The sequence below is a fragment of the Alosa pseudoharengus genome, unplaced genomic scaffold, assembly GCF_046254945.1.
Source record: "Alosa pseudoharengus isolate Yale_2024_CS ecotype anadromous, Long Island Sound unplaced genomic scaffold, YU_APseudo_1.1 YU_APseudo_1.1_scf_14, whole genome shotgun sequence".
In the NCBI taxonomy this organism is placed as follows: Eukaryota; Metazoa; Chordata; class Actinopteri; order Clupeiformes; family Clupeidae; genus Alosa; species Alosa pseudoharengus.
In genome coordinates this window covers 38,514,509-38,541,622 of record NW_027468609.1, presented here as the reverse complement: position 1 = coordinate 38,541,622, position 27,114 = coordinate 38,514,509, and the positions used below count along the sequence as shown (strand labels likewise).

Below are 27,114 nucleotides of genomic sequence, written 5' to 3'. Positions count from 1 at the left end.
AGAATAATGCACATCAGCAACTACAGGCCAAAATGCATTTTTGTCAATTACAGAGCCCGCTAGAGGTAAAAGGTCACCAAATTTCTTGAGCGTCCTCCCGATGGGCTCTGAGGTGCATGTACTAAGTTTGGATTGGCTGTTACGGGCCAATGCTTCTGTCAATTGTTCCAGAAAGCAATGCACTCATCGGGCATGGTCTGAAGATGGTCTCTGCCAATGTTGGTGAGGATCAGCTGAAATCTGTGACCTGCGAAAACTTTTTAGTGTTTTTGATTAAATCCAATATGGCAGCCGAATCAATTACGATGACATCACAAGTTGACATGGGTCGGCTTAAGGAACTCTAACAGTATTACCAGACATGACAAGTGTGTTTTATTTCTAAACCCAACAGCAGCTACAGGCCAAAAGGCATATTTCTTAATTGCAGCGCCCCCAAGAGGTCAAAGGTCACCATATTTTTTGAGTGTCCCCCTGATTGGGTCCCGAGTCCATGCACTTAGTTTGGCTTCGATACATGTAAGGGTTGCTGAGATATGAGCTTACTTCCTGTTTGGCGGCTTTGCCGCAAATTTCGATTGGATATTATGGATGAACGGTTTTAGTTCTGGAGACAAAACACCACAACGTTTATGAGGCTTGGTCTGAAGATCATGTGTGTCAAGTTTGGTGCCGATCGGACACGGGTTTCACTTTCGCTAAAATCCAATATGGCGGAAATAGAGTGCATTGAACTCGGCTTGGTCCAAGGAGTCCAACGATACCTCATTTTTGACAATCGAGTCAACGGGTCAGAAGTTACGTGCGTGAACGCACGTCCAACTTTGGCCTGTTGGTGGCGCTAGAGCACTCGAGGTGCCGGCATGAAACTTGGTTCAATTAATTATTGGACTGTCCCCAATCAGTGTGCCAAATTTCACAACTTTTGACCAGACGGTTCTATGGGCTGCCATAGACTTCCATGGCGGAATAATAATAATAAAAACAAAGAGAAATACAATGGTTGCCTCACAGCTTCGCTGCTTGGCCCCCAATTACAGTTCTACTGAAATTACTTGAAAAAAAAAAAAAAAAAAAAAAAAAAAGATTAATAAAGTTCATTAAAATGGATATAGTGTTTTGGAACCAAACTCTTCAAATACTCTCACTGTTTTGTTATGTAGTTACATTCTTCTAATACTCTTTCTCACCTGCTCATATCTGGACTTTTTTCATCTTGATTGTGGCACTGTAGTGCACGGAATAATAAAGCACCTTTGCATAAACATGCTACTGTGACAGACATCTTTTGGGAATTCTGGACTGAACCTATTGCAGCCTTTTCTGACATGCATCCAGACATGTAATATTAACCTCTTAGTTGCGGAGAGGGAGAAAAAGACTGTACTGAATGTGTATCAGTATTGTCAGGTTGCAGTATCACACATGAAAAAGTGGTATAGTACCATCCCTAGTTGGCTTTGTGTGTGTGTTCATTTTTTGACACGAGTTAGATCCTGGGTAAGAGATTAGTATAGACACAGTGGTAACCAAGCCCAGTAATGTGTTAAGAAGTGCTTGTATTGTATTTTATATTTCACTGCTTCAGCATGACTAAGCATTCTTTATGATGTGTTCTTGTAGCTTAGTATTCAATAATTACATAAAAAAAAACCTTGTGCTTTGGATAACTTATTAGGAATCCCGAGCTGGCTGCAGTCTGCCAACACAGCAAAACCCTCCTCCTTTACCCAGGGGCAGAAGCTCAAAACTTGCAAGACATGAACGAAGTTGTTACTGGAGATGTGCAGAATGTCATCATTATTGATGGAACATGGAGCCAAGCCAAGGACATGTTTTTCAAGAACTCTCTCTTTCATCTTCCTAAACAGGTATGTCTGCAGCAGGGGTGGGTAGTAATGTGTTACAAGTAACACATGAGTAAAAAAAGTATTTTTTTCGAGGAACAGCAACTTTCCATATTACTTTTTCAAAACTGCTCTTACTCAAGTACATTTTTGAGCCAGTAATCTACTCTACTCCTCTTCATTTTCAATTGCCTTTCGTTATGAGTACAAGTTTATTAACGAAGGATAAAGTATTTTGAGAGAGAAAAGTGCACCTCTCCCTCGGTGCACAACGGCGTGGGAGAAAAGAAGCAGGGCTTCAGAATGCATTGTTACATTGCCACGTGATTATAAAAGTAATGACTGGCCTATGTAGAATCAATCAGACCATGTTGTAGCTTACTACACGTAAGTAGATGTTCTATATATCTAACTGCTCAGTTAACGCAATGACGTCCTGCCAGCTGCTGCATCTTCTGGTGAGACCGCCAGAGTAGCAACGAGATGAGAGGCAGGCCTATGACATGATGCGGAAACTTTCACCTTTATTCATTTCTGGCCAGCATTGTTCAATAATCACATTGGACAAGGAAAAAGGCTTACAACTTAATTTACAAGCCAAGCAAATGCACTGGAAATCGAGCACACTTGTTAGAAAAAACTTAGCATTCGTTTATGTAGCCCGGGGCTCGAAATTAACGACGTCCCGGGGACCATAAAAAATGCTTCCGGGACACAATAGAATGATGTCTGGGACAACTCTGGGACAGTAGAAAAAATGGCAAAGCAAATTTCAAAATAGGTACTTTTTCCCTAAACTGTTCACATGGGAATCTAAACGTATCTTTCTCGTCTGAATAAAATTCTACAAAATTTGACATAGCGTGACGGGCAGCTGGCAAAAACAGCGTTAGCCAGCTGATGATCTGTAAAGAAGCGGTTTTGTACACGCAGCCTTACAACACTGTTTAGGCTACTGCTCTTCAAATCACTGTAGGCTACAATGTTATTTTTGGTACAAATATAGTGTAATAAATTGTTATGAATAAAGAATGGTGCCACCACCTTTGTTAATCCGTTATGGTCCGGTGTCAAGAGTCACCACAATTAAGTTACCAAAAGCAGATTTTATTTAAATACAATTCATTAAAAGTAATCCCCTCCCAGCCAGACAAAATTCCCAGTTCAGAATACCCCCTCTATCTTTAGCACAGGTCACCACCCCTCCAGACCCAAAGACACAACACTGCAGGTGAATAAAGGCGTCAGCACTCACACACACGCATCTAACGCTATACACTACAACCCATAATGGCACTGCACAAAAAGGACCGCTTCGCACTCAAGATCAAACCAACTAGGGAGACAGGGGTGCAACTGTACAAGTCAAAAGCGGGCCTTCATCTCTGGTGAAACTCACTGGCTACAGGCTTCAATATTAAGATTAAACATGAAACACAAATAGACCTAACCTAAGACATAGACAATTGACAAGACACACAAACAAACATTTAAGCAAGAATATAAAAATAGCAGACTTTCCCGTCACGCGACAAGACCCCCCCGTCAGCCAGGGAATAATCCAAGCAGAGGAGACAACGAAGGTGTGCAGCGTGCTCGGAATCAGTTGCGAACGCGAACAGTCTTTTTGGCACTCGCTAAACCCGAGGCCCTCTCTGTCTCAAGGGATTATTCAGCCTCCCCCTCCTGATACAGTAATTGTTTACTCCCCTATTCAACTGTCTTCACTGCCGGCAACACTAGAAGTTGCGAACAGCAACCTGCCCCCCAGTGCCAGCCGCAACCTGTCTCTCTCCATCTCTCGATCGAGCACTTCGCACCTCCCTTTATGCCCTCATACACAGGTGAACATAATTCCGTAAATCCAAATGTAATCAGTCAATCATTCACTCAATCAGGCTGATCGTTCAGTCCATCATTTCTATTTCTCATCACAATAGTAAGATACCCAAATGGGCTGGGTGCTTGCGTTTCCTTAGGAATCCGCCGTATTGGTTAAATGAATATTAAGTGACTCATAGGCCGAAAATAGGGCACGGGCGGTAGGCCTAATGGGTCACTTTCCGATATAGAGGTTAACTTACCTAACTAGCAGGCAGCAGGGGCGTAGCCAGGATTATTTTATAGGGGGGGCCAGCTGGGTCCAGACTTTTTATTGGAGTGGCACTTGGGAATCAAAACTACTATTTGAAAACTACTCAAAAAGTTTTGAAGATTACAGTGTCGGCTACCCAGTCTAGGCTACCCAGATCTGTCACCAATTCATATTAATACTTGCATTGATTTAATTTGATTTGATTTAAATAACACAAAGACAAAAAGCATATTATACCATTCTTATTTTTTAAATGTAGCCTATCACTGTCAGCTGGACATGACTTTCATGTATGTGTAGGGCAGACTGTCCTGAATCTGGCAATATAAGAACCATGGTGGAGGGGGGGTTGGGGGCTGAGCAATTTACAGACATGTGGTGTGCAGTGTTGGGTATCGTTACTTTTGAAAGTAGTTAGTTACGTTACTACGTTACTATCAATTAAAAGTAATCTGTTACGTTACTACGTTACCTATAAATAAAAGTAACCGTTAGAGTACTCGTGCGTTACCAACAATTAAAATGCGTTTGGGGTGTGTCTCCGCCTGCAGCAGCAACACACATCCTCCTTTAGATGCACCGACAGTGCTGACTGTTCATGAATCAATCATGAACCTAACTGTAGGGTAATGACAGGTAAGACAGTCAGCATATTGCACGTTTTATTTAACAGGCATTCATCCTTTGAATTAGAACAGCTTCCATGAATAGCATATACCGGTAATAGGCAGAGTAATAGCCTAATAAAAACAAAAACAAAAAAACGGTAAACATCCTTGTCCGATGTCGTTTCCTCTTTTTTCATTTTAACATAAGAATGTAGCCAGGGTTGCCAACTCTCACGCATCTGGCGTGACACTCACGCTTTCAGCACCACTCTCACACTCTCACGCACACGCAAGAAATGTCACGCCAAATTCATTCTTTTTTTTTTGCAATCCGTTCATTTTTTGTTGATGACTAGACTACACCACAGCATTGTTTCTAAATAACAGGAGACGAGTTTAAGGCATACATATATCAATCAAATGTTTATTTGTCACATACATTATACAGGTAGCCTATAAATGCAGTGAAATGCTTGTTCCACTGACTCCAAGACTGTGCAAAGGATATATAGAAAAGGAAGAATAAAGAAAGAAAGTGCAAAAGTGTTTAGGCTATGTTGGTGTTCCTGCTACAATCCTCATTTAAAATCCTGATAGCCTGGGGATAAAAACTTTTCCGCATTCTCTCCGTGTTGGACTTCAGGCAGCGGTAACGTTTCCCAGACCGTAGGATAGAGAAGAGGCAGTTGTTGGGGTGACTGGGATCCCTGATAATTTTCCTTGTTCTCGACTGACATCTCCTTATGTAAATTTCCTGTAGGTTGGGTAGGGCACTTCTGGTGGTACGTTCAGCTGATCTTACTACTCTCTTCAGAGCTTTACGGTCTAGCTCAGTGCTATTTCCATACCAAGCTGTTATACTGCCAGTGATAACACTTTCAATGGTGGTTCTGTAAAAGTTCTTCAGTAGTTGTTGAGGTAGCTTGAAGTACTTGAGGCGTCTGAGGTGGAAAAGACACTGATGACCTTTTTTCACCAATTAATTAATATGCTTGGTCCAAGTCAGGTCTTCAGTAATATGGACTCCAAGATACTTAAAACTCTCTACCCTTTCCACTTGAGAGTCATTGATCATAAGTGGTTGATACATCTTATGCTGATCACGCCTGAAATCTATAAACATCTCCTTGGTCTTCGTAACATTCAGGAGGAGGTTGTTTTCCTGGCACCAGTTGGATAACCTGTCTACTTCATTCAAGTAAGCCTGCTCATTGTTCTTTGAAATGAGGCCAACTACTGCTGTGTCATCAGCAAACTTGACAATGATGTTGGAATCATGTACGGCGGCATTGTCTTGGTAGTGTATAGGTCTAATTGAGTGCCTGTCACTTTAAACGTTCGTGAGGGAACCCTTGCAAATTGCAATTGTAACACAGTTTAAAGGCTGCTGATGTGTGGATGCAATTCATAACGTTTTCTACATAGTTAAAATAAAGGTTCGTACTTCTCCTTGGGACAAGCACTTTTAAATTTTGGAAAACACTTTTCCACTTACATCGGGATTTTGCAAACATTCAGTGTCAGAGTCAATAAAATGAGCCCTTCAACGAAATTGACAAGCAGCTGTAAGTAGGCTAAGCATGCTAAATTCGACATCCAAACAGTATTCTAACGTTACACAGATATCACATTAAATAACTTTTGCTCGTCTTTTATACGGTGCTATAGCCGCTATTTGCTGTGATAAACGGTTCGCGAGAAAATTTACTTTCAAGAAATAATCATATTACTCTACAGCTCTGCGCTCATCTCAATATATATATGTGGAATATCTCACAAACTGTATTTAAGTGTCTTAAAAAAGTGTGCTTAAATTGGGCAATGCATAATTTCATAACAGGCCAAATAGAAAATAAATGTTAAATATAGCCTAGATATAATATTAAAATTAGATGATATAGGCTAGTATAGAGTTAGATAAAGTTGAATGGCTCCAGAACTCACACCAGTGGATTGTGTCTAAAGGAGCCACACCACTTTTATGACACTAGCTGTTCTGTTGTCCTTTAGTTTTGTTGCTACTGGGCATGAAGGGCAGGCCAATTATGAGTTCTGTCCAACATTGATGGTATAGGTTTAGAAAAAAAGTCAGCACATTTTAATCATATCGCAATAATACCAATGACTGTGATCATTTTAGCCATGTTTTTTCATCAAATGTTCATACTGTATCTCTAGTGGCTGGTAAAAAAGTTGAGTGGCTAGCCACAATGGTAGGTGGAAAAAAATATTGTATTTCCATCCCTGATACATACGTACACTCATACACACATTCATATTTGTAAGTCTCAATCTGTCCATTTCTTTCCACAAAACTCGCCAGAAGTCATCATTTAAGGGTTTTTATTTTTTTTTAATCTACCGGGGAGGCATGCCCCCGGACCCCCCTAGAATTGCTGAGCTACTACCTTTTTCAGGTGGGCAGGATGGCTCTTTTCATGACTGTGCCCAGGGGCGCAGTGGCTCATAATCCTTCCATGCCACAATCCTTCCAAACACTGGTCTTGTTTTCAAGTGCAATCAATAAATTAATTGTACATTTTGAAGAAACTTTTCCATTCTAATAGTTTTTTTTACATAGGCCTAAATCAGGGATTATACATAGCAAAAGAGAGGGGACAGACATTTTTTAAATTAGGTTTAGGGAAAACTTTAACGCACACGCACTATGACTTCACAAAATCTCACTCCAACCAAACACCCAAGGTTGGCAACCCTGATGTAGCTTACCGCGCCACCTCCAAGAATCAAACACACGTAGCTTACACACACAGGTGCGCGCGCACACACACACAAACACACACCGGGGCGCCTGCAGGAATTAATGCTATGGTACGCACACTCATCCCCCCCCGCCCCCCCGCAAAAAAAAATCACTCGTGAACAATATTTGTCCGTTTTAGGTCCGTGCATTGGTCAGCAAAAAAGTAGCCTACATAGCATAACAACATCCACATGCAATAATACAACGACAATGTCTACAATGACCTACTCATTTGGACAACTTGATACAGCCCTATACAGGCTAAAGTTACCTTTAGTTTTGTTCTATTTTGTTCTAGAGTAACGTGACGTCTGGCTTTAGTGCAGTCTAACGTTCTGACAAGCACACCAATTGCCTACCTTATTCTTGTCCATCTGGAATAACTCCTAGCTTTGCTGCCTCCATCCTTTGTTTTCGTTGTTTAAACTTGTGATATCCATTGATGAGTATTGAGTTAGTGAATTAGCTCAACATTGTGTGCTGATAATAGATAGCCGAGTAAAAGAAAACAACAAGTAGCCTATTGCGTGTCTGCGTGCGTATTCTCTCTCCTGCTCAAACAAAATGCGTGCACGCTAATTTTGATAACGTGTTCACTAACTTTACGTAATAGAAAATGGTAAATATCCTAATGGCATGCAGCTAAAGGGATACTGTGCATAGTTGGGAAGGTATGGTAGGCCAATTTGGTGTGAATACACACACACACAAGGGAAATTTTCTGTTGTTGAGTAGCTTGATGGTACGCACAGTGTGTATAGACGTACACCTGCAGGCGCGCCTGCACACACACACACACAGAGAGGCAAGGAGCAAGGCACAGACGCAAGCAGTCACATCTGACTAAATGCAGCAAAGCAGGGACTTTACTTTCCTTATGAGGGAAATTCTTAAAGTAACGGAGTAACGAATGCTTATTTTGGAAAATAACGGAGTTACTGATTACTGAATTCGCAAAACTAACGGTTAGATTACTCGTTACTGAAAAAAACTAATAAGAGTACTCTGGTGGTGTGAGCCTTACAGAAATAAATGGCATTTTTTTTATTTAGTAATGAAAAATAACCTTTCTGCGCTGTACACTCATGATGATTCTGAAACAACTTTTTACTACATTTTAATGAACAAAGTGAAGACAAAAAGGTGTTTCTTTGTCGAAGAAATTGGGATGCAATGTGAGTCTCAAATTGAATGCCATGCAGGAATTTGCTAGGATCTCAAAACCGTTTTATGAACATGCTTTGCCATAGAGAAACACATGATAGCGTTGGATTGTGATCATGCTTTGCCACCACAACACACAAAAACGTGGGGTAAGTCAAACTATATGAAGTTATTACTTTGATGTCATTTCGTCTGTTTTATAACCCAGAAGGATGTACTTGGTATCAAATGATAGCTCTGTGTCTCCTCTTTCAACTGACATGTGTGGCATATCTATCCGATCATGGGGTCGTGAGTAGGGCCTAATTCAAACGAGAGTAATGGGTGTGCAGCGTTGTTTTTTGTACATGATGTTATTTTGCAGTCACGTTGTCTGTTTTTATAGCCCAGAAGCATCGATATACTTGGTACCAATAGATAGTCCTGTGTCTCCTCTTTCTTCTGATATGCTTGCCATATCTATGCGATCACGGGTTCGCGAGTAATTCAAACGAGAGTAATGGGTGCGCAGGTGAACTGTAAATATGAATCAATTTGATTTAATTTCATGATTATTTTTTATTTTCATACTTGATCGCACAGACAAGTGTTTAGTCTCGTTGAAAAGCCCCACTTCTGCTCTGTCACGCAATTAAGGTTTCATCTCGCTGCGATGAACAGTTCCGGAGCAATGTAACAAAGAATTCAGGCAAAGCAGCCTGCCTCTGCCTGACCAGCTATGGCAAGAACCACCATCAGTCAGCAAATTCTGTTTTTATAAAGTAGCCTAGGCTAGGCCCTATTAGCCTACTTTTATTGGAGCCATCCGGAGATATGTGCCTAATATGCTTACATTTCACCCGAATTTGTACTTGGAATTTTATCGAAATATTTTTGTAACAGCGTTACCGCGGGCATCCGATTATTTTTTATCAGCCCCACACTTCAATGTCAGAGCCCAACTGACAGCCCAACGCAGCTCACTTGGCTATGATTCGTGACACATTCTAACATCTTATTAGCATTAATGTTACAACTAGGGCTGGGCGATATAAACGGTATAAGCGGTATGCGATAAAAATTTGGCCAACGATAGAGATTTTTGTTATACCGGCATATTGCGATAGGTCATTATGTCATCAAATTGCAACACGTTTGGCCTGCCGGGACCGGCAGCAACCACGAGGAGGCCACAGGTGTGGAAAAATGGCAGCGAGCGGTGAAGGTATTGTAACGATTTGATAGCGACACAGACAGTTGTCCAATCAAAAGGTTTATTAGCTGAGAACGAGAGCAGGGACACAGACCCAGAACACAATACACACGGAGCAGGTCAAGTACACACACACGCTACACATACAGGGGTGGACGCAGCCCCCCACACAATAAGGATCACACACGAGGGAGAACTAAAAGGGAAACATGTCACGATAAAGACGCTAACTTTAGACTTATAACTTAGAAGAAATACAGACATAAACCCCCAAACAGGGTAGGAATTTCACGACGGCCACGTTGTTGCCTCTTGCGTTGGCCGTGAGGCCCCTTTGAAAATCAGAGGTTTACAGGCCACGGTGGCCTTGGTGCCCCCTTCTTTCAATATTCTGCTTTGCGTCCTACTAATAGCGATATATATTTAGCCTATGGCCAAATTACGCAGCGGAGAAAGTGACCGCGCAAGAAAGTGCGTCCAAATTAACCCATTCTTCTCAGTTGAACTACTCGCGAAGTAGCCTACTCATCACACAGACATCACAAGTATCACATGGAAGAGCTTTTTCTCAGCTTTTAAACGATGTTAGCCGCTAATTGCTGTGGTGAACGGTTCGCGAGAAAAGTAAATAATATCATTCAATCATAAATTCTACTGAAGGTTTTGCGTCCATCTCCCTACCCATTCATCTCGGTGGAATACTTCAGAACCCTTCGTTTAACATATGACAAACCATATATCAGAATAAACAGCAGACCTTACCGAACAGAAAGGTGTAAATCAGTCCGTTCAAACCGTTCCAGACTAATCCCGTTTTGAATTTGCAGTAAATTTCAACATACATGGATGTCTCCAAATTTGGGATTTAAGTTTTACACTGTGTTTAAATTGTTCCACATTATTTCATAACAAACAACAAACAAATACAAAACAAATATTACAAATGTCGCCTAGATATCGGTAAATCAGAGGACAGCTGACTGTAAGAGTTTGTGAAAGTAGCCTTAATGATCACAAAATGCTAAGCATGCATCTAGGCTATTTGAGTTTCTTAAAGCTGAGCTGTGCTTAAATTGTTCAATACATGATTCCATAACAGGCCAAATATAAAATAAATGTTAAATATAGCCTAGATAACTGAAAATATTAGATGATCAGATGATTTACAGTTATATGTAATATGTCATGTTTTATGTTTTTGTATACAGTGATGCAGGTCTACTGCAGTGAATACAACTTTGATCATTTTTATAGCCTACTACTGTATAGTTAACTTTGGCCTTGGTGCCCTGACATGTGGCCTTTGTGCCCCCCACCAAATATGCCCAACTGAAGGCCAAGTGGCCTTGCCCCTAAAATGGTGAAATTCCAAGCCTGATTGTGGGTATGGCCCGTTATGTACTTCACCTCAAGCCTGAAGTATTTTTTGTAGCTCAAACAAATGTTTTCAAAATTGTGCAGTATAGTTGCTTGCCACATTGTAATTGACTCATATTTGTGCATTCATTCAATTAAGGTGATTGAGTTTTAGTTAAAGAAACAGTTCATGAAGCATCCTACAAATGCAGGCTCATTTAACACAGAAAAAGGGTAGCCTGTCATACACTATGCCTGTTATTTTAGTTGGCTTTACATTCTGCTATGTTGCACATAGTTGTTCAGGTACAATGTTTTATCATTTGTGAAGAAGTCAAATTTGCCCTATTTGTTGTGGGCATTGTCAATATTATCTCAGGGAGAGTGTAATCCAAACTGTTGTTTGAGACAATTAAAAAATAAAAAAATAAACATGGCACTTTTTCCCTAAATTAAGTTGAAGTATTTTTCTTATTTTGCACAGACAATGTTAACATTTGGAAAGCCTTGTTGCATTCAAGAATGCATCCAGTGGGGCATCACAATAACATTAAGCATGTTGTGTTAATTCCACAACAGGAGATATGTGATGTTACCTAAATTAGTTTTGAGGAAAAATAACCCACATATCGACATCGGTATCGGCTGATATCGGAATCAAAATTTGAGAGTTGGACAATATCGGCATATCGGATATCGGCAAAAAAGCCAATATCGGACATCCCTAAGTGAAAGTATACATCATGTCAAATATTACTCCAATATAAGTGAAAGTTGCTCAGTCAGATTTTTACTGAAGTTGAAGTACAGAAGTACTTGTTTTTTTTCAGAAGTACAAGTATTTTTCGTTTTTAATGTATTGTAATGTAATGTTTCTTTGGTCATTAATACATGATAAAGGATAATACATCCTTTGGTCGTTCATAGGACTTGGATAGACCTTTAATTTCTTACATCCAACAAAAACATTTTACCTATTTTCATAACTTTGGAACTGTTCAAATGGATGTAATAATATAATTTAAATCATTATTCATTCTCTGTTCACAAATCTAAAACATTTCACTGCCGAATACAAAACCAGAAAACTAAATTATAGTTTATATAGAGTAGATTATTTATCATTCAGTAATGTAGGGTAAAGATCTAGCTACAGTATGTGGTGAATGTCAGGTGATTGTTTAATTTCATTCCAACTTCACAATGATCATGGAGGATAGCCTGGTTAACACCAGACTACTTCTCAAATCTCAATTGCTAACATGTTTACATGGAGGATGTTCTGATGAAGAATCTATTGTCACCATCATTACCATAGCCAATTCAGCCAAGTTCAAATTGTACTGAAAAAATGAACTTCATGATGGTCTATCGCATTAATGTATTAAAAGAATCAAATGTGGTTAAAAGTAACAAGGACTTCATGCTCATATTTCAAATGTAGTGGAGTCAAAAGTACAGTATTTGTCTTTCAAATGTAGTGGAGTAAAAGTCACAAGTTTCCAAAAATATTAATACTCAAGTAAAGCACAGATACTCAAAAATCATACTTAAGTACAGTAATCAAGTAAATGTACTTAGTTACTGTCCACCTATGACAGAGACGGTCAGCTGAGAAAACAGCTCTGTCCGAGTGGATATGCCTAGGCTGTATGTAGCCTAAATATAGGTCTACCCAGAGCCATATAAAGGTAGAGTTACGTCAATGGAGTTGTCGCAACTCTACCTTTATATGGCTCTGGGTCTACCCATAATATAGCCATTGTTTTTAGGTTACATTGTCTGTATGGTAAAGTTATAACCAGACTTCTAGCAATGCAAAGCAGAAGAATCAGCTGGCAATGAATTGGAAGTGACTGCTTTTCAATCCGTAGCCATTTAAAGCTTATTCTGGCTATGACAAGATAGCCTATAGAAGTGTGTCAAATAATATTAAAGTATAAATAAAATATATTTGAATTGGGCTGTTAAAATATGTTTGCCTATATGATTAGCCTACAAAGGAGGAGAAAAGTAAACGGGCGTAAAGGATTCTTTTGTAGGCCTATCCCTTTAAAGGTCCATAAAAAATATAAAAATGTAAAAAAATAAATAAAAAAAAACTTGTTACTTGAGTAATTTATTATCAAAGTACTTTTTTTAATCTTGAGTAGGGCATAAAAAAAAAAAAGGTTTGGTTCCTGTTGGTTGTCAGTTGAGGCCATGGGTCGGTAGGGAATTTTTTATTTATTTTTTATTTTTCCCAGTGGCAGTAAGGGATAGGTAGAAAATCAATCCCACCAGGATTTCGCGAGGTTTTTTGAGACTGTTGCGACCTAAAATGCCTGGATGGAAGTTGCGGTGATTTTAGCTGTTTCTTGTGGAGAAATTGCGGGAGGAAGTGAAAATTGCAAAAATAGTTTAAATTTAGGGCAATTAAGGTTAGTAAGACCAAAATCACACTGATAATCTTGATGCTTATTAAAAAGGATAATCAAAGGTAAACAGTAAGGATTACAGAAAATCAAAGTAGGCCTACTTTATTTGTGAGAATGCTTTGACTGAGGTCATTCACAAAGCATTATAGTAGAACTGTCCAAAAAAGACAGTCACCTAAAGAGATGGCATCATGTCATATGTTTCAATACATTCATATATTTTGTAATTCATATTAAGTTCATATCTTTTTAATAATTCATAGTCTGTGGCCTGCATAATTACTAATAGCCAAGTAAGTATCTAGTAATTTCATATTGATTTAAACTATTTGACTACACTTCTGTTTAATGTCATTACATTGGTGGTGTACGTCTAATTGACTGCCTGCCCCTTTAAGGACGTGAGAGTAGCCTAAGTACATTTCTGAGTGGATTGGAAGGCTTGCATCTCACTGTGTTCGGCTACGAGTGTAAATCACTTTTTGCATAGTGCATTACGATATGTGGATGCAATTGGGAATGTCTTCTATGTCATTAGTTAAAATAAATGTTAAAAAAAACAACTCGAATGAAATCATTATTGGATCATAGAAGAGGTAAATGTCTTGCAATTTTATTAATTTCTATGATTTTGGTAGCACTACTCAAACTAAGCCCACAAGCTAGCAAACATGACATAAGCTAAAAGGACATATCCAGGTAAACGTTTGCCAATGGGTTGCATAGCCTACTCAAAAATCAGTAAACCAAGTAGGCCTTAATTAACTTACTTTCATAGCCTAGGTAGGTTAGCAACACCAGGTTGAGAGATGCAAGTAAGCAGATCATTAACGTTAGCCTTCTATTTATTGTCATCAAAACTGTAGAGGAACGAACACGTTAGGGCAGTCTTTGGTGTCATATGCAAAAGGTGCAGAAGTAAGTGTGCCATCTGGCTCAATATTCTGCGCGAGGGACTGTTGTGGTAGGTGAAATTTCACGGTGAAACTACGATGATTGGTCAAATTTGCGAAAAAGTTGCGGTGTTTGGACAAAATTGCGAGTGCCTTGGTAAGTGACGAAAACAATCGTCTTCGTGAACAGCTGTGCATAGGCTACTTTGTAAAAGAGAGAATACGCTCATCCCTATACATAACGCAAGTGGTAATTAATGTAATTATATTTCGCCTTTTATTTGTGGATTTATTTAATATATTTAGTGTTATTTCTTCCCCAAGCTCATAAAATAAATTTGGGTCGCACATAAATTGACAGGGTCGGTCGGAAACCGGAACCCAAGAAATTCTTTTTTTATGCCTAGATTTCTCAGATGGGAATATTTACTTACTCAAGTTATTTTTGAAGGGAGTAATTGTACTTTTACTTGAGTGTAGATTTTCAGTACTCTACCCACCCTTGGTCTGCAGCCTGTACTATAAGCTTCATCACAAGCACTGTTTTCTTGTGTACTGTGTCCTGTGTACGCATATGACACATTTGCAGTATTTGGTAATTAATTTTGCTTTCATAGCTGTATTTTCCCAGGTTTTCATTTGGACATTTCAACCATGCCTTGCACCTATGCTTGTAGCCTGGTGACCCTCATTTATCAATCAAACGTAAACCAGTACATTTCTAAGCGTAGGAATCATCTTATGATAAGACAGGACTGACATGTGATTTATGAAACATGTGTGTCACTCAAATTCCAATGTAAGAATGAATGGGTGTTGGTAAATGTGGTGGCTGAAAACAAGCATGATTTAAATATTATATTTATATATTTTCATTTTAGAGGCCTCGCCCCTGGAATTTACAATGATTAAGGTGCATAATATGTTCTACAGCAAACATTTTCTTAACTCCAGACAGACACGGTCCAGCTGAACCAGTTAGTTTTGCTTGTCAAAAAATGTTGCGTTCTGTCTGCGAAATAGTCTGTTACACAGGGGCGTAGATTTGCGTGGGGACCGAAGGACGTGTCCACACCAATGTCAAATTACGACTGAAATGTCCCCACCAATATTCAGGTTGAAATGGGGGAAAAAGCGCTCACATGCTCTACACAAAGAGTTAAATCATTTCTCACTTCAGTGCTGCGGATCATCTCGTACAGATCTTGTAATGTGCAGTAGCCTATAAGGGTAAATCGTGCTGATTTGAAGTTACCTATAATAACTACCAGTGAGCCGCAATCTCCTGCGCAGCATGCCGCAGCGCTTCAGCTTCACTTCACTACAAGGCATATGAAGTGCGTCCAAATTCACCCATTCTTCTCTGTTGAACTCCTCGAGAAGTAGGTTAATTATCACACATGTGTCACATGAAAGAGCCTTTTTCTCAGCTTTTAAACGGTGCTGGCTAGCCACTATTTGCTGTGATACACAGTTTGCGAGAAAAATAACTTCAAGAGATTTGATAATTATTCTCTGCGCCCATCTCCACATCCATTCGTCTCGGTGGAATATCGTAGGCCTACACACTCTTCACGCAACACATGACAAACCATATATCAGAATAAACAGCAGACCTTACCGAACACAGATGTGTAATGCATTCCCGTGTAAGTGTTAGCTGTTCCAGAGTAATCCGGTTTTGAAATAAATTGTAGCAAAATTCAACATGGTCTTTCGGCTTTAAGCATTTCTTAAAACTGAGCTGTGCTTACATCGCCTAGATATCTGTAAATATTAGAATCAGAGAATATACAGGCAGCTCACGGTGAAGAGTTTGTCAATGTAGCCTTAATGATTTCTTTTCACAAAATGCTAAGCATGCATGTATTTAAGTTTCTTAAAACTGAGCTATGCTTAAATGGGTCAATGCATGATTTCATAACAGACCAAATAAAAAATAAATGTTAAATGTTAAATATAGCCTACATATCTGTACATATTAAAATCAGATTATGTAGGCTACACAGTATAGTTAGGTCAAGTTGGACAGTAACACATTTCAATCATGGATAGTAGTTGGACAGTAGCACATAATTGTAATCATTTTATATATCTATAGTGGCTGGTGAAAGAGTTGAGTGGCTTTTTTTGGGGGGGTGTGTGTGTGTGGGGGGGGGGGGTTAGTAGGTAGTGTCCCCACCAAAGCTCAGACCAAACCTACGCCCTTGCTGTTACACTTAAATCCCCACACTTTTCCAACTTCCTTTGATGCATCATGTGGGCCTACCCAAATGCATTCATAAAAAATCATACAGTACTTGAAATTTGTTCCTGAAAAAAACATATGGTAAGGTTTCAATAACAGGTTATAGAAAGCAGGCTACAACTGTGCAGGAAAAGTCTGGTCTGATATTTCATTGACCCTTTTTAATGACCATGCCAACTTGCTTATACGAGTTGAGATTTGACTGTAGCCAATACTCACATTCAGATTGCCAAAGCTTTGTGTGAAAACGACTGCACCTATCCTAAGCCTGTTTTATGTTGTATGTTTGTTTTTTTAATGAGGGTCATGGACTCTATGCAGGACTCCATTTTGGATTTCCTTCCTACTGGGCAATCAACTTCCTGTTTACACTGTACACAGTAGGCTATGACAGAAAATGACAGATTACTAGCCTGTCAGTTTTAATATAGTAGGCTATTTCTTATTGAACAACATAGCTAAAGTTATCTAACCAGTTCAGTAACATCAGTTGCTTGATTAAGGTTAAGAACATTTAAAACACTTTTCCTGTTTGCTGGAAGGAGTGGCAAACAACATTTTCAGTCAGTATACATTACCATGAGACGAGGTCCTGAAGACAATAACTATAGAAAAAAGCAATATTTGCCACTGCAACGTAAATAGGAAGTTGATAGCTCCAATTGAAACCAAAATGGAGTCGTGCATAGACCCTATTGTGTTTTAATTTTGTAAGCAAATGCTCCATGTATTTATCTGTATTTGTGTAAAATGTATGTATAATTCTGTATCAGGTGCAGCTGAGCAGCACACCTTCAAGTCAGTATGTTATTCGCACTCAGCCCACTAACATGTGCTTGTCAACACTGGAATGTGCAGCCATTACTCTGTCTATTATGGAGAAGAACCCAGCCATCCAAGAGGTGAGTTTTTAGAAACGTAGCAAGAAGGAACAGAGATCATAGAAACTAGAATTTAGTCCATATTACTATTTTAAAGGGGTGATAGAATGCAAAACCAAGTTTACCTGGTCATAGTTGAATAACGACAGTTCGGTGGGTAAAATGATGTCCCATTGACACCTCTTTCCTATGCAAATCTCAAAACGTGAAACTTCCGCTGTAAAACGGGCCAATCTCAACAAAGCTAATAGTTGACTTCAACTCAGGGGCTGTATCTTATTTGGCTCTGGTCTGTACCTTTGTAACGCCCCGGAAATTTGCATACAACAGCAAACTTCCAGCTTCACGCGTCTTAACCAGAAGTTTAATGACGCCGGACTTCAGTAGGCTAGCTGATTTGCAGATAAATATAATTTGTTTGGCTTTTTAATGCTTGGATTTTGTTAATGTAAGTGAGAAATAGACACTGTACATTCTAAAAAAACATTAATTGTACTCCCAAAACACGTCTCAAATGTTGTGTAAGCTATTTGATGTTTGCAATTAGCAAGCTAACTACACTCCACTGTTTTGAATGGACACGTCGTGAATCCAAACATTTTTATGATAACCTAAGACTAGCAGTGCATTAAAAAAAAAAACTGTTTTAACAATCGAACAATCATGTGTTGTGAACTCGCCGCTGGAGCAAGGTGTCATCAGAGCCCGTCTACGGAGAGCTTTGCCACTCCGTATTAAGTCCCATTGTACCGAATTTTGGATGCAGTTCCACCAGAGTTCCACTGGGGGCGATCCGCCATGAGTGCAGAATGAATGGGAGTCAATGGAGCTAGACAGCTAAATTTGTCTCTTTCACCTGATTGTCGTTGACAAATCTCAGATTTGATTGTAGTTTGTATAACTTCAACATGGGTTATAGGTCAAAAGTTGAATGAACGAGTACTTATGTCCTTTTGATTTCTTACAGGTTGGGCCGTTGTTGCACATAACACGCTAGCATTGTGCTAATGAATGACATCATTGACACATTTGAAAGGCTTTTTAGAACAATTAAGTGACTTTAAAAAATATAATACTCAACCAAGTGTATTTTCTTTGCCCCCCCTTTCGAATGCAATACTCAAATTACTTGAAAAAAAATTATATCCCAAGAAAAGTGGATTTTGAGGGGTACAGCTCCATAGACCTCCATGCATTCTGCACTCGTAGACGAGCGCCCTCATGTGGAACCACAGAAGGAACTGCAACCAGTTCAGAAACCGGAAGTTTTCCGAGAGTGGCAGTTCTCCCCTAATACACGGGTTTCCCGTTTACCAACAAAACTAGATGCGCGCGCAGCCGCGAGGCAGAAGACGCTTGGTGGCCGTCCACAACGTTATAAACTTAACCTAAATAGTCGGCTGATGTAAGCTACAATCAGATTTTTTTGTATACCCCTGTTGTCTCAATGATAATAACATCTCATTTCAGACTATATTTCAAAGTTTGACGTATATTGGATTATTAATATAACATCGTATTTTGTCATTTTTGGCGAAGACATGCATTCCGTTAGGGATATTGAACATATTTAACATTCTCTAGCCATCGTGATTTCGAATTGGTGCAGTTTTCAGCACAAAAACTCATTTTATTCTTTTGCTCTTTTGCATTGTTCTATGCTGTTCTATGGTGCTTTCTGCCTCTTGGTTGCGCACGCATGTTTTCGTGACGTTCCATAGAAATCCATGTATTAGACATTCTCTGGTGTCATGAAGCCTTGCTCACGCACATTTCTGCCGAAGAGGATGCCCGATGAGTGCCCAAAAAGCGTTGCTATATGGCCGCCGAGTGGAGGGACTTGCCTAAAAGGACTTTGCCTAAGCTAACATGCTTATTGATACTGCCTGGGGTTAGGCTTGCAGTGCTGTTCCCATAACTGAACCAATTAGCTAACTACTGTATGCTAGTTTTCAGAAACTAGCATAGTTAGCTAATATGATTGGCAAAGTTACCCATGTTACCCCTCTACTATGCCTAAACATGTTGACTAGGGAAGAATCAGAATTACGAGTTTTAATGCTTACTACATCTACAGTCAAACCTAGCAAGTAGCAACAGTTATGAAGACGGGGTTAGGAAGACTATCCCTATGTGTTTTAAAGAAAGCGAACGAACGGACAAAATACCACGTATGTGGTGGACAGTTTGAAAATGATTCTAGCTTCTTTGTGGTAACTTGCATACATCTGTCTTTTGGGGTTACATAACACATATAAATCAAAGTTTGCAGAGACTTATATTCCCTCCATCTCCATACAAACTCCCTTTGCCAAAGCTGGCCGGAGCCTACGAGTTAAAAATAAGACACGCAGTAGCCCCCTTCAGACCACCGAGCCGAAGCCAAGCTAGCAAGTCCGTGCTGGTGCTAATTGCTTTCACAACGTTCAGCTGCAGGGGCTAACTGGTGCTGACCCCTGATTTCTGGCCTAATCTAAACGTTCGGCCACTTGGTTCTAGAGAGGGGCTAGAGGTGGTGTCAAGGTGAAGGCAGGGTCAACCTGTTGTTGTGTGTAGCAGGGCCGTAGTCACCATAGACATTGGTGGGGAGATATGACCAAAATGTCCCCCCCAATATACAGACATAGAAAATAAATAAAGAAGAAAGCGCTATACTAGCCTACTGTACAGGAAACCAACAAGCACCACGATCTGAAATGTAATCAAACGCACAAATTGGTGACCTAGTGATGGTTCCAGAGAGAGTACCCTACACCCCTGAGTGGTTTTGCGTTTTTCGTTAGTGGTGTAGACTACGCTATCAAAATCTTCCATTTACTGCACCATACTGCGGTGCGAAAGTAAAACTTATAGCGAAAGTAAAACTTAGTGCCCTTTTATTTTAAATGATGAATTTGTGCGTGCCTGTCATTCATTTCTTTCACATGTCTTACAACTTAAATAATGCATTCATATGCTAGAAGTAATGTCAGAAATGAACCTGTTTAGGCCTCTTAGAAATTGTTGTTGCATCTTGCATGTTACATTTAAATGTGCACTCAATGGCGCATCCATGCAGGCAAAACGTAGGACTCAAATGTGGCGACGGCACACAAGTTGGGAAAAAACGGTTACAATGCACTAGCGGTGATGGCCTACAGTTCATGTGAATCGCGGACAATAACTAAAGAAAGGATTTTGCACCTCCATTCACCAAATAAAGGCTGTAGTAGTATTTCATGTTGGCACAAAACGTAATTTCTGTCAGAAACCAGCCTATAATGCTTGGAGTAACGCAGTGTTTCTCAAACTTTTTTTCCGGGGACCCACTTTTTAAAAATGACAGACTATCGCGACCCAACTCGTGACTGTGGTAGTTCACAAACTAGATCAGTGGTTCTCAAACTTTTTCTTTCATTCCCCACTTTGATCAAGGGGGCATTCTCGAGCCCCACCTAAATATATCCTCTTCAACAGAGTTAAAATCAGCTGATGCTGCAGATATAATAATAAATAAATACATAACACACATATTTCTGTTCCAGCAACATATTAGGAAGCATAGGTCATTTTACAGCATTGTACAATATATTCAATGAAATACCAACATGCTGCATTAAATGGATCCATAATCCAGTCATACTGAGCACTGCTGGTTGGGAAATATTTTTGAAATAAACTTTGCAGGGATGTGATGTAGGCCAACTGTTTAATACATGGGATCACAAGAGTGGCTCCCAATCAGACGTTTCAGCGATTTCGCTCAGAAATCTCAAAGGCATACTGTCGCGATCGAGGCGCCTGTCCCATACTCAAGTTTTTTTGGTGAATGCAGTAATCTTATTTGCTAGGTGAGGTAGGTGCTTGTCTTTGCCTTGTAACTGGACATTTAACTCATATGTATCGCTAAGATATATCAAATATATCGCTAAGATAGGCCAGCTTCGTCAAGAAATGTTCATTAGTGAACGTGCTTGCAGATTCAAACATGCGCTCTTCCTCCAAGAAGAGGCGACTCGGAGCTCAAACACGCGCGACAGCACTTTACCTCGGGAAAGCCACCTTGCCTCGCTGTGAAACAGTAGCCTACAGCCTTTTGGTCACCATCTCTTCGCAAAGTGCGGAGAATAGACGCGATTTTAAGGGCCGGGTTTTGATGAAATTCACCACTCTCACAACAACGTTCAAAATCTCATGTAGGTCGGGACTAACTAAGCTGCCTTGACACGAGCGCTTCCCTGTGAATAACACAGTGCGTCCATTGCGCATCGGGTGCTACCTGGGCCCAGGCTACAGATAAAAAAATTATCACGGTTTTCGGTATTATCACGGTATTTCTAAAGGTGTGTTCAATATGTTCAGAAAGCACTGATAGGCCTACACAAGCTGAAATAGTTTCAAAAAGTGTCCCGTTCACTTTTTTCTTCATGTTTAATTGTCTATGTGCTTATAGCTTAACTTACCCTACCATAACTTGGAGTTTGCTATTTCTGTTATTTGGATGCAATGAGTGAGACTAAAGTAAGCGTTCAAAATAAAACTTTAGGCTACTATATTCTCTCGATAACGTGAGTGGAATGGATTTAATGTGGACGCGAACATAAAAAGACGCAGAGTGGCTACATGATACAGTGCACATTTTGCGGTGAAAAAGTTCCGCCTTTTAAAATCAGGTGTAGCCTAATCCGAATCGTAGTGTACTATATGTCAAAAGCAGGCTCGGATGAAGCTGGGAAAGATTAAACACACGGTTTCCACACCGCGGTAATCAACAGTGATAATCATGATGTTTGAAATGAAAACGGTAATTATTATCGTCAACATTTTTATTGCGGTTTACCATTATACCGGTAATCGTTACATCCCTACTATTAGGTCCAAACCTATGAGTCTTAGCCTTAGTTAAAAAAATCGTCAGGTGTAAGTAATTAGTCAAGGAGCCATTGCATTTTGTGTAATATAGGGATTAACAAAGATACTCTAATTTGATTTCTTTTAAAATATAAATTTTGGAGACCACATGTCTACAGGTATGTCCAGAGATGGATTGCTGAATGGGCTTACTGGGCCCAAGAGCTCAGGGGGCCCTGAAGCCCAAGCCTCTGCGTGAAGTTGCTTCTACACCCTTCTCTTTTTCCACAAAACTCACCAGAAGTCATCATTTAAAGGGTCATTTAAAAAAAGTCTGTCAAAAGTTTGGAACACCCTAATTGACTGACTTAACTAATGACTTGTTTGTGATTTATAATAATAATTTTGTATGGCAGGAAATGTATTGAAATTAATGCGATTTAGGAAAAAAAAAACATGTTATGCTTGGTTCTTCGCATCACGATTAATGCATTAACGCTGAAAGCCCTAGATATAATTCTGCTATGTAACTGTACTATAGACAACGTTATAGTTAATCCATTTACATGTATCGGATCATTACTTGATTCTCTGTGCGTCTAACCCAGCAGCCGTTCAAAACCTTTCTTTTAGTAAACTTTAGTCAAATGCGATTTTGACACGATCATGTATCAAAATAGTAGTGCCCCTATAGGATTCCCATTCAAAAGGCCATTTCACCCGAAAACGACAACGCGTACAAGCTTTAAAAGTGGCGTACTTATGCTTTTAAACGAAAGTTTGACTTGGGTACATTCACAAAACACCATAGGATGCATTTTGGCGAGAGTTACGCAGATGAAATGTGTGACTGTTTGCTGATAAGATGCAAGTTTGCTTGTTAAGGGTGTGATTCAGAGAAACTTCTCTATGACGAAACGCCGGTTGTAAGTGATTGGTTCAAAGCGGTTCAAAGGAACTCCAATGATTTTAAACCTCAAACTGTGCACTCCCACCCGGAAATAAACGTTTGCCTATGGATCTAGGCACAGAATGTCTAATAAGGGGAGACCCGCCACTCTCAGGAACCTTCTGGTTTCTGAACTGGTTGCAGTTCCTGTTCTGGTTCCATGTGAGGGCGCTCACAAATAAGTGCAGAATAAATGGAGGTCTATGGAGCTCTACTATTGATGCTCATTGAGCTCAATGCCAATCAAACCAGCTAATAGGCTAACTGAAATACACACAATGCCACTCTCTAGGTATGGTGAAGGGTATGTGATTTATGTGGGGCTATTTTAATTCCAAAGGCCAAGGGAACTTTATCAAGATGCATAGTATCCTGGATCCATGAAATAACTGGCCTTTAAAAATAAAAATCTCTATTGGAATTTAACATAGGGGTGCCAATACTTATGACCCCTTTATTTTAACATTTATTTATTTATGATACATTATTCATTCACAAAGAAAATTGGTGTCCTTAAAGGTTGGATATTTCCTCATTTGTAAGGCATTAAGATCAATTTCAAAAAGATGATTTTATATTCCTCTTTTTAGTCAACTTTAGCAGAGGTGCCAATAATTCTGAAGGGGACTGTAGATGCAATTATTCAAAATTATTAAATTGCGATTATTTAAAAGGATTTTCCAATATCAGTTAGGGGTAGTTTCACAATCAGGATGTGCACTTGACATTTTTCACACACAGGCCTGTGAACCCCAAACTATGTCATGATATTTCAACATTATACTGTATGTTATTATTAATGGCTAGACTTAGAAGCACCTTGACAACTGAAAAAAAAATAATGGTAAAAATACAATTTCTTGGCACAAAATGCACCTTTCAGTCATTTTAAATAAAAAATCTAAACCACTTCTATAACTCAAATTAGCAAAAGTAAGCTATGGACAGAAAATTTGACCACATCAGGCCCTTTGGTAACATCTTACAAATCCAAAGTGAAAAAAGTTTAGTGCATACATAATGTTAACAGACATAGTTCGTTTTATAAGTAAAGGTAAAAATTCCCTCCAGCAGAAATTCCACATTACTCTTAGAAAGAGCTCAACTGACTGACCCCATTTGGCAGAAGATGTACCTTTGGTATACTTCATACCAAGCAACAACCTCCCAAACATCCTTTCCAGAACCAATTTGAACATCAGAAGCATGTATGATTCTGGGAAATCACCCTAAACTTACCGTCAAACGCTGTACATGAGCACATGAGAATATCAGGGTTCCCACTCTTAAGTCAAATGTAAAAAATGTTCCCTGACGAAAAAAATTAATTGACCTACAATATAATGAATGCTATAATTGTTACCCCTACATGGACCAGGTTGAGTGTTGCACTAGGGAATCAGCACATTACGATAAAGAAGGGTTTATGCTTGTGTTATTATTGAGCAAACAATAATATTCAGTGTCGGAGTGAAGTTGTAAATAGCAGAATATAATAGAAGATTCTATTATACTGTACAACATAGTTAACGCTCCAGCGGATATAATGTGCAGGAAGGGCCTGTTGTGCACGTAGTCTTTTACAATTTTGACAGAACATTTGAAAACTGATAATGAATGTAGGCGACTGCTGTCGTTGCTGCCATACTATAATATGAATATGGTATACACAACACATTTGTTGTGCATTTGTGTATTCATTGTGTATTTACTGTGTATTTGTTTAATGAAGGTATTCCCACAAATTGAATAATTTCTCACATATGTAGTCATTATTATGTTTATGAAAAAATGATTATTATGTTTGTAGGAGGCAGCAGTTGCAGGAAGTTATTACATTTGTGGGTGTAAGGTGTGCATGTCTGTGGATGAATCAGTAAATCAAAAATATTTGAGATATTTCAATTGAAAATCTTATAAATTATTAATCACTTTTTGTCTATGTACTCTAGGTTCTACTGAAGCCCTTAAGAGCCTTGTGCTCATTCCAGCTGCAACATGGTGCTCAGGTTCACCATAGCAAAGAACACCTGCTAAAGTGTGGCCTGTATGACAAACCACTGCCCAAAAACAAGCGCAAGATGAAAAGAATTCAGAAACTTATTACCAATCAGAAGATCTGAGACATACTATAACCAGATCGAATGATAAGAACACAGATTTGACAGTCCAGAATTCATCACCCGGAAGGTCTGTACATCATAGAACAGATGCCACCAAAGAGAACAATCAACATGCAACAAATCAAATTGAGTGTTTATGTAATGGGGAAAGTATGCTCAGTACTTTTAAGCTGGCCCAGAAGAGCATTAACACAATGCACCTGTTACAGTTGAAAAATTGGGGAGAGGTAGTAGGTTAAGTTAAATGTTGTATGGCCGACACTTGCCTCCAGATTATGTAAAGCTTTACACTTTACAAATTGTATATCTCTCTTAAAATATATAGGATGTTGTCTGTCATTGTTTTCTCGAAGTTTAAAATCTCTTTTCTTTTGATGAGTAAAGGAAAAGGGTCATTTTATTTTTGTCATTCAGTATCTGTGTGATGTATAGAAAATTACAACAGGAAATGGGCCTATTGAGTGTTTGGTCCCTAATACCCAGAGTTGTATACATTATCTTCGTCAGATATCATAATTGTTTTGTGTTTATATGTGAGTGGTTTGCCATTTGATGTGCAAAGTGAGGGTGTGTAACAGTATAATGCATTGCGTTTTCTATTGTTCTTATTGGTATTGTTACATGCAAAGCACCCTCAGTATAGCAAGTAACTTTTTATTCATCTCACAAGTAAGGCATTTTATTTTTACCCCATTGCATAGAAGAAAATGTCTCCTTGAAGTGTAAATTGACATGTTGTTGATTGTCCTTGCCTTTCAGTGGTGTAGGGCGTTCTCCCCGTAAACATTTGTACAACAGCTGCATTAAATTTTATTTGCAAGATGTATCTATGTCCTTATTGCTGCATCAAAATGGTGCCATATTTTTTTTTTTTATTTGAGTGAGGTCAGTAACATAATGGCAAACGTGACATTTGGGTATCATAAGTTAATGCACGTTATGGGTTATGGTTAAGTTGTCCTGATTCCCTCCCATGTGCATGCAACAAAGACAGCTTGCTTTTAGCTTTCTGTTTGATCCCCGGATGATGGAAGAACGACTAGATTGGAAGGGGCATGTTACAGCAAAGTTTGGAAAGGACGAGGTGTTTCTACAGCTCCAGCCAGAGGAAGAACGAGCGGTTACCTGCCATATCCAGTGTGGGCATTGCTGTTTGCCATGTGAACTAACACAGTTGCTGCAGGGTAGCATGACTATTTTAAAGTTCTATGTTTGTAAGACATACACTGGGCTGGGCAAATAAGGCATGTTCACTTTAGCACTAGTTTGAACTAGTGATGTTAATCACTGTGGAACCTACACAAGAGACCACCACACAAGCGCAACTATCGCTTATGTCACTTCAACAGAGAGCTAGCTCGCTACTCCCTCCCGTGCAATTGAAAGTCTCCTAAACGCACATCTCTCGGTTATTGGTTGGAACACTTTATTTTGCCTGTGGTTGCCAACACTTGTTGGCAGCAATTGTTTGAAATACAACTGAGGTAGGGCTGGGCGATATAAACGGTATAAGCGGTATGCGATAAAAATTTGGCCAATGGTAGAGATTTTTGTTATACCGGCATATTGCGATAGGTCATTATGTCATCAAATTGCAACACGCTTGGCCTGCCGGGACCGGCAGCAACCACGAGGAGGCCACAGGTGTGGAAAAATGGCAGCGAGCGGTGAAGGTATTGTAACGATTTGATAGCGACACAGACAGTTGTCCAATCAAAAGGTGTATTAGCTGAGAACGAGAGCAGGG

At 39.4% G+C, this 27,114-nt stretch overlaps 1 protein-coding gene across 4 annotated transcripts in view; it reads left to right on the top strand.

The window, feature by feature from the left end:
• dtwd2 (DTW motif tRNA-uridine aminocarboxypropyltransferase 2) overlaps window positions 1-26,191 on the top strand; it is a 71,493-nt gene extending 45,302 nt beyond the window's left edge. For 2 of the 4 annotated variants that reach the window (XM_076284903.1, XM_076284904.1), the window contains exons 4-6: window positions 1,679-1,871; window positions 17,358-17,486; window positions 25,197-26,191. In XM_076284903.1, the coding sequence (XP_076141018.1) occupies window positions 1,679-1,871; window positions 17,358-17,486; window positions 25,197-25,367 (493 nt within the window). In that variant the 3' untranslated portion in view covers window positions 25,368-26,191. Of the gene's footprint in view, window positions 1-1,678; window positions 1,872-5,697; window positions 8,930-17,357; window positions 17,487-25,196 lie in introns of those variants that run through there. The other 2 variants (XM_076284905.1, XM_076284906.1) reach the window with 2 other exon arrangements.
• Window positions 26,192-27,114: the final 923 nt, after the last annotated feature.